General features: G+C 54.6%; 1 protein-coding gene across 4 annotated transcripts in view; it reads left to right on the plus strand.

The window, feature by feature from the left end:
• sema4gb (sema domain, immunoglobulin domain (Ig), transmembrane domain (TM) and short cytoplasmic domain, (semaphorin) 4Gb) overlaps nt 1-7,008 on the plus strand; it is a 31,024-nt gene extending 24,016 nt beyond the window's left edge. For 3 of the 4 annotated variants that reach the window (XM_072703272.1, XM_072703271.1, XM_072703269.1), the window contains 5 exons: nt 232-347; nt 836-990; nt 1,216-1,277; nt 1,689-3,446; nt 4,465-7,008. In XM_072703272.1, coding sequence (XP_072559373.1) covers nt 232-347; nt 836-990; nt 1,216-1,277; nt 1,689-2,596 — 1,241 coding nt within the window. In that variant the 3' untranslated portion in view covers nt 2,597-3,446; nt 4,465-7,008. Of the gene's footprint in view, nt 1-231; nt 348-835; nt 991-1,215; nt 1,278-1,688; nt 3,447-4,029; nt 4,138-4,464 lie in introns of all 4 variants that reach the window. The other variant, XM_072703270.1, reaches the window with a different exon arrangement.
• The last annotated feature ends 588 nt before the right edge of the window (nt 7,009-7,596 follow it).

Genomic DNA, 7,596 nt, shown 5'->3' on the forward strand with positions numbered 1-7,596 from the left:
AACATAAGAACTATACAAACGAGAGGAGGCCATTCAGCCCATCAAGCTCGCTTGGGGAGAACTTAACTAATAGCTCAGAGTTGTTAAAATCTTATCTAGCTCTGATTTAAAGGAACCCAAGGATTCAGCTTGCACTACGTTATCAGGAAGACTATTCCATACTCTGACTACACGCTGTGTAAAGAAGTGCTTCCCTAAATCCAGTTTGAAATGTTCTCCTCCCCCACACAGATGATGGCTGGTTGCACAGGGCCGTAGAGGTCAGAGGTCAGGTGCACATCACTGAGGAGCTGCAGCTCTTTCAGAAGCCCCAGCCGGTCGAGAAGATCGTGATCTCACAGGCACAGGTGATGTTCATGTCGGCACCAATCTGATCATCGTTTAGGGTTTGGGTTCACGTTCACGTGCAGAATCCATCGGTATTCATGTAAATGTCAAGCAGAGTCAGAAGATCATCGCTAACTAGCTGGTTAGCAGAGCACGCTGCTTCAACATCTCCTAAATAAGGAGAGTTTTCTTTAATACTTAGTGTAATGACTGTTTGTGGTCAACAGAGGGGGTCAAACCTCTGGGGCGCCATGCAAATGCATAGTATGAGTGGGACTAAATGCCACCACTGGCTATGTGTCATTAAAAGCCTGAACAAGAAAATGACGAGGAGCAGTAAACCCCGGAGGACACCTCCTGTTGGCTGATTTAATGCCGTGAACTGACGTGTCAGGGCCTGTTTCCCGTCATGTAAATACAGGGATGCTGCAGACAAGCATCTGTGCTACGTTGGCTTTGTGTGGCGGGACGTAAACATGCTAACATGTCCCTCTCTGCCCCCCTACAGAGGAGCGTCTACGTGGGCTCCCCCTCCGCTGTCCTCCAGCTGCCCCTCTCCACGTGCGGACGCTACTCCTCCTGCTATGACTGTGTTTTCGCTCGGGACCCCCTGTGTGCTTGGGATGGGGCCGCCTGCGTAGAGGTGCAGTCCCGTGCAGACAGGTGAGGGCCTGTCCAACTGGGGGGGGAGGGGGGGCGGTTCATCCCGGGGCAGAAATCTTTACATCTTATCTGCTCTCGTGCTGCTGTACATATGCGGGAAAACACGGGATGCACGTGTGCACGTGTGATTTAAACGTGTTCACTGGGGTATGGGCACGAGTGTGAGAGGAAGAGAGCGGCGCCACTGCGGGACGTGGACTTACTCTATGCCCCGCCTCCTGGCAGGTCCAGCCTTGTCCAGGACGTCACTGAAGGGAACCGGGGCTGTGGAAACCCCAAGGAGGATGGTGAGTGTGGCCCCGCCCACTTCCAGACTTAACAGTGTGTGACCCCATGGGGCTCCATGCTAATCGTGGGCCCCCAATAGGGGGGCCCCCAACTTCAGGTGGTATTGGATTCAGTGGTGGTAAACATTCACATCTTAACCTTAACCATAACTATAACCCAGTCCTTGGGCAGCTCCCACCAAACCCCTACCTGTTTAGTATTTGTGGCTCTGCTTATATGGCAATCCAGATAACTGCTCCACACTGCCCCCTAGCTGTCGGGAGTGTGATACCAGGCCTTCCTGTTGAGGGCACTGCTATTAAATCCGGCAACAAAGTGAACCAAACGTCACACTCAGATCACATGACACGCCAACAGCATTCCAGCGTTTTAAAGGCCAGATCCCGCTAATGGAGTGTACCTCCCTGCAGACTCCACAATCCGCCGCAAGCGCTCCGTCATGTCCGGTGACGATGTGCTCCTGCAGTGCGAGCTGCGCTCCAACCTGGCGACGCCGCAGTGGACGATGGACGGCCGCGAGCTGCAGGGCTACGGGCTGGACTCGGGCTACCGGGTTGGGACTGACGGGCTGCTGTTGATTGGTGCCCGACCCGAGCAGAGCGGTCGCTACATCTGCCTGGCCGCAGAGAACGGGCTGCGCATCCCGGTGGCCATCTACGCCATGTGGGTCCGGCCGGGCCCAGGAGAGCCCACATCCCTGCCAGACCCACCCACCGAACAGCCACTGCCCTCGCCGCCCGCACCGCTGCCACAGACCTTCCGGAACATGGAGACACTCTACATCTCGCTGGTGGCCATCCTGGGCGGCCTGTGCCTCGTGCTGACCACCGTGCTCCTCTATGTGTCCTTCTGCGCCGTGGCGGGTCCACACAGGGGCAAGCGGCTGAGTCACCAGCAGGGCGGCGCCGAGCGCAAGCGCAGCTCCCACCTGGAGCTCAAGACCATCTCCAGCCGCTGCAACGGCAAGTGGGAGGAGGCTGAGGACAGCGGGGCCGAGGGCAGCACCGGCGGTGGCTTCCTGCAGATCGTCCCCGGCGAGGGTCAGCTATCTCCTGGTAAGGAGCCGCCCCTCCCCGAGGCTCCGCCCCTGCCGGCACCTCCGCCCCTGCCGGCCTCGGAATACGCCAACGGGCTGTCAGCGACGCTGCCCAGCGTCCTGCGCAAGATGAACGGGAACAGCTATATGCTCCTGAGGCAGGCCGACCCTGAGAGCACGTCGCCGCTCTACCACTCCTTCACCGAGGAGCTGAACCGTATCCTGGAAAAGAGGAAGCACACCCAGCTGGTGACCAGCCAGCCGGACGAGAGTTCTGTGTAGCGCCCCTTAGTTGTGGGGTGGACTAACTGCTCCCTTTTTTAAGCCGTTGGCCACCTGGCGAATAGGGTGGTACTAGATGGCTGACACACCCAGAGCTTTTTGCAGCTTTCCGCCATCTTGTTGACCCATGCAACACACACACACACACACACACACACACACACAATGGCGCTAAAATAATACATAAAAATGCTCCGACATTTATCCTGCAAACACAAATCTACCTCAGCAGACCCCAGGCGGGGGCACATTGACTCACAGACGCCCCCCCAAAGTCCCAGGATCCTTTGCAGCAGAGCTTGACCCTTTGACACTGAAGGAGCCACACAGGTGTCTGACGGTGCCAGAAATGTTACCTGTCATGATTCTCTGTCCTGCCCCCATGGAACTTTCATGTAAATAATGGCGGGACGGAGAGCAAGGCCGATGGGACGGGCCGGTCAGGGTGCAAGTGGAAGTCTCCGGATGTCAGTATTAGCCTTCTATGAGGGCCTCGTCGGAGCCCTGTGAGGGAGACCACCTTCACAATATGGGCAGAACTGTGTGTGGGGGGGGGGCGTTGCCAGGACTTGATTGGCATACGGCTGTGGGATTCATAGATCGGACAAGCAGGGAGGGTGGGGGCGAGTGATGCCTGTGATGGAGCTGGTCCCACCGGGTCCAGCTGGGTCCAAAGCAGCCAGTTGGTGTATCTCTATGGGAGCTACAGGCCCAGGGCAGGAAGTGTCAAGGAGGAGAGACAAGGGGGGGGGGGGGCATCAGCAGGCTCTGAGGTGTGTCATCCGGACAGAACCTGCGTGCACCGGACAGGAATGGGCTGGATAGGTTGCCATGGCAACGAAGACCAGCGGTAAGAGGCTTTCAGACCGTGTGTGTGTGTGCATGTGTGTGTGTGTCTGTACGCATCAGTGATGCTTTCCGTCCATCTATTTTAGACCCACATCTTTACATAAGAGGTTTATATTAACTAGGGATTTGTCATTTTTTAAACGCATACGTCATTGCGTATCCGTCCATTTAAAATGGGAGATGTTACCACACCATGCAATCTTCATGTACGCCTGCAGGGCGGCGCTGTCAGTGCCTAGTGCTAACGACGGCGTTGGGACTAGACTCACGGGGGGGGGTTGTTTGTACTCTCATGGTCAGAGGCGAGCGTGGCAGGGGTCGCGCTGGCTCCTTGCTTGGTCTTGACTAACAGGCAGAGCATCTGGGGGCCCTCCCCTCCTGCCTCCTCTTCAAAGGGCAATTTTCAGCCTGCCCCTGCCCCCTCCCCCCCCTGGGAGTACACTCAGCAGCAATTCCCCACTAATTAATTAGGACTGCCTTCCTGTGTGTGCGCGTGTGTGCGTGACCTTGTCCCCAAAAAAAGGGGGAGGGGTTGTACCACTCTGAGGGCCGGATGTGCTGTGATACACTTCTCCCGCCAGCAGGGGGCCCCCAGGGGTTTAGCCATGACCTTGCAGCCTCATCGGTTCTGCAGACGTCCCTCTCGGCCACGTGGCAGTGTTTGAAAAACAGGCGGGTAAAGGCAGTCAGGTGTAAGTGCTTTACAGTCTGGATCGGCACACGCGTGATAACTTTTAACATCAAGATAGGACACGCGATCTCATGGGGTAAATTAAAACCAGCCAATACAACCCCCTGGACCCCCTTAAATGGGTGGAGACCTCACACCCCCCCAGTGCTCACCCCAAAGCTATGCCCTTGCGCGATGTTAGAACAGCCCGGCAGTACGACACTCCACAGTATTGCTGGATGTATGTTCCTTTCATAAGGGCGTTTATTCCCGGCTGCCTTGCAAAACGGACATTAGCCAATGGAAATGAGAGACATAATTAAGAACTCCTTTTGTTTTTTTTTCTCAGATATGGAGAAGCTGGTCTGAAGCGTGAGCAAAGTCCGCACAGGTCCGGACCCACCTCCCGCTGCGTGGAACATATCGCTTGTCGTTAGACGTTGCTGCTTCTGGGCTGGACTCAGAGCAAGTGACCGCTCCGGGGGGAAACTTCCAGAAATGCGACTCCCCCCCCACCCCCCCAAAACGCCCACGTTTAGTCATGTGGAAAAGGCCACACCTGTATGAACGTTCTGGGAGGATCGCATTCCCTTGTCACCTTATTCCTGCAATAATCACAACTGCCACATTTTTGAGGAATGCAAACTGTCAACATCATAAGAACCACGTAGAACTTTGCCGCGAAATTTGCACTATTAGTCTGCCGTAAGGACTGGCTTAGGCTCTTCTGTTGCAGAACACTGTTCTCCTCGCTTTTCATTTTCTCCGGTTCCACCGTCAGGTACCATATTTTACATGTGACGGTGGCTTGAAGCAGAACAATAGCGTGAGATTTCCTAGCAAGACTGCTGCAGTGACGACTGTGGTCTTCAAAGGGCATGAAGTGCGGCGTTGCATGAAACCCCGGGGAAAAAGCTTGGTTGGACAAACTGAATCAACCAGCTGCATTCTGGGAAGGGGATCTAAGCAGTCTGGCTAAACGTTTTTTCCACTGGGTTCCATCCATGCTGTGTTGGTTCTTGACTAATCCCAATGTAAACAAGGCATTCCATAGACCCCCAGCCCCCTGCCTACTGGTTCATCCCTGTTTCATAACAGAATACCCTTCCGCTTGGCTGTTTCAACTCCACACCATTTTCACAGCAGTATCAGAGCCCCTCCCCCTCCCCTGATTGGCTGACTTGACAAGGCCCATATTCCATAGGGCACTTTGTCAGGGCTACCCATCATGCCTTTGGGTCTCGCCAGGGTAGTGTCGTAAGAGTGACCCTTCGCGCTCTATTTGCACACATGGGCCGTGCAGTGGACGTGACGCAGCGTGTTTGTTTAGGAAACGCCTTCATGCGCAGAGGTTCTACTGGCAGAACTCCACACCTGAAAGTTTACCGAAGCGAGTCATGCTGACCGTGTCTGGCGGTGACAGGTAACGCCCTTAATCCCGCGGATGTCAAGAAGTGGCGGGAAGGAATCGAGGGACCAAAGCAGAGGAATGACAGCGCCGTGTGTTTCGTGTGAGCAGATAATCCCAGATATTTACGTCCAGCTAAACATCCTGATTGAATACATGACGAAGCCTTAGTGCAGTGACTGTTGTGGCATGGTCCCAGGTGGGGGTGGGGGGGTCCGCAGGCCAGATCAGCAGGAGGCCACACACGTCATGCTAAGCTATGTTTCTGGGTCTTTCACGCACGATCTTGAACTCCTCATGCAAGTTAAATGAGCACACACCTCACGTGCAGTACACCCATAGGGGGCGCTGTCTCCACAGGATGAATTATCAGGCAGATATGCTACAAATCAGGTCCTGCAGCTAACAATAGTGGTTAACTTGGATTAAATGCACTGCTTTGTGACTCCTGAAAACACTGCACGGCTTCAGCGGATCGTCGCCTCCAGGCACAGTACAGAACTGTATTTACTTTTATTTTCACTGTATTATCGATTGCGTTTCTTGTTCCGACTTACCTACAAATTCGACTTAGAGACAGACTTCAGGAGTGGATCTCGTTTGTAACCTGGGGATTGCCTGTACTAAAAAAGTTAATACTGAAACGATAACCGGACATGATACTGATCTCTGTGACACGAGCCTCCCTTTGAGCAGAGACGGCATTGCCCATCCGCGACCCTGCGGGTGACCGGGTCCCTTTTGGCCGTCTCTGTCCCCTCTGCGTTTGGCTCGTCCACAGAGGACATCGCTCTGTCGGGTCCGGCCGACACGCAGCGTGTAAACGGTCTTGGCGCTGCACCAGCTGCAGGGTCTGTCCTGCCAGTCGCGGTGCCCGTTTGCCGGAGGTCAGGTCCTGCCAGGATGGGCCGCTCCCCAGCTGGTGTGCTCGCCACAGGCGGGTCAGGGTTCTGCTAACGTCACGATTGTGACAAGACCAGTTGCTGCCCACGTCAGGGTGCTGCAGGAGCCTTTGGATTTGCACCAGTTCTGATCCCAAACCTTCAAAATAAACCCTGGAAAATGAGGCTGTAAGTTCAGGTGAGATTATAAGTGCCTGCCCCCCCCCCACACCACCCCACACCACCCCAGCATCGTTTTGTGCCAGTACCTCTCCAACACCACGCCATCGCTCTTGTCAGTTGGTCTCCCAGTTGGTCTCTCAGTTGGTGTGGCACGAGGTCGAGGCGTTTGAGGACGAGGCATACAGCAGAAGATGGAGGGGATTGGAGTTACATGTGACGACAGTATTATTTACACCTTTGATCTTTCTAGTAACTTCTTTCTCATTTGGACTAATTGTCTGCCTATTTTATAAACGTCCTGAGGTGTTTCTGCTTCTCCTAACAGGGCCGTGATGTTCCAATATGGCTCCCCTGTGAGGAGAAACATGTTCTCAAATGTGTAAATGTTTTCAAGTAAAAAAAAAAAAAAGATGATAAAAAATGACTTGTTCTTTGTGGTACCATGTTCTTTGTGGTAATGTACCTTGTGACGCTGTCCGTTAAACTGCCCCATTTAATTAGGTGGGGGGACGTCCACCACTGCACTCTAATGAACCCCCACCCTTCCCCGCTTCCATCTGAGCCATGAGCCAGAACTGGACGGATGTCATTCTTTTCTGAGGAATCTCCCGACGGTTTCTCTGAGGTCACCAGAGGCTTCGTGTTCCTCTCTCGTGTTCGATGCCCGGTTCCCATGCGGTCACGACGCCCCCACGGTCAGGACGGACCGCCGCACACTGACCGACCCGGCCCGGCGACAGATGGTCTGTCACACCTGGAGTCAGCGTGGTGCGGCAACAGATCAGAGTCCAAAAGGAGAATTCACCCCCAAACATGCCGACAGTGAAGAGGTGCTGTAAGCAGTGACTGGCACCTGTGGGGGGGGGGGGGCAGAGTGGAGTTAAGCGGGTATAGTGAGCCCTTCGTATGAAGATTTTGGGTCCCCACCAGAATGCAGAAGGGCTCGACGACCGCTTTCTCTCTGCCTTAGACGTCTACACGATTAATTGGGCCCCACAGTGCCCCCTGG

Source organism: Paramormyrops kingsleyae, chromosome 20 (assembly GCF_048594095.1).
Source record: "Paramormyrops kingsleyae isolate MSU_618 chromosome 20, PKINGS_0.4, whole genome shotgun sequence".
NCBI classification, from domain to species: domain Eukaryota; kingdom Metazoa; phylum Chordata; class Actinopteri; order Osteoglossiformes; family Mormyridae; genus Paramormyrops; species Paramormyrops kingsleyae.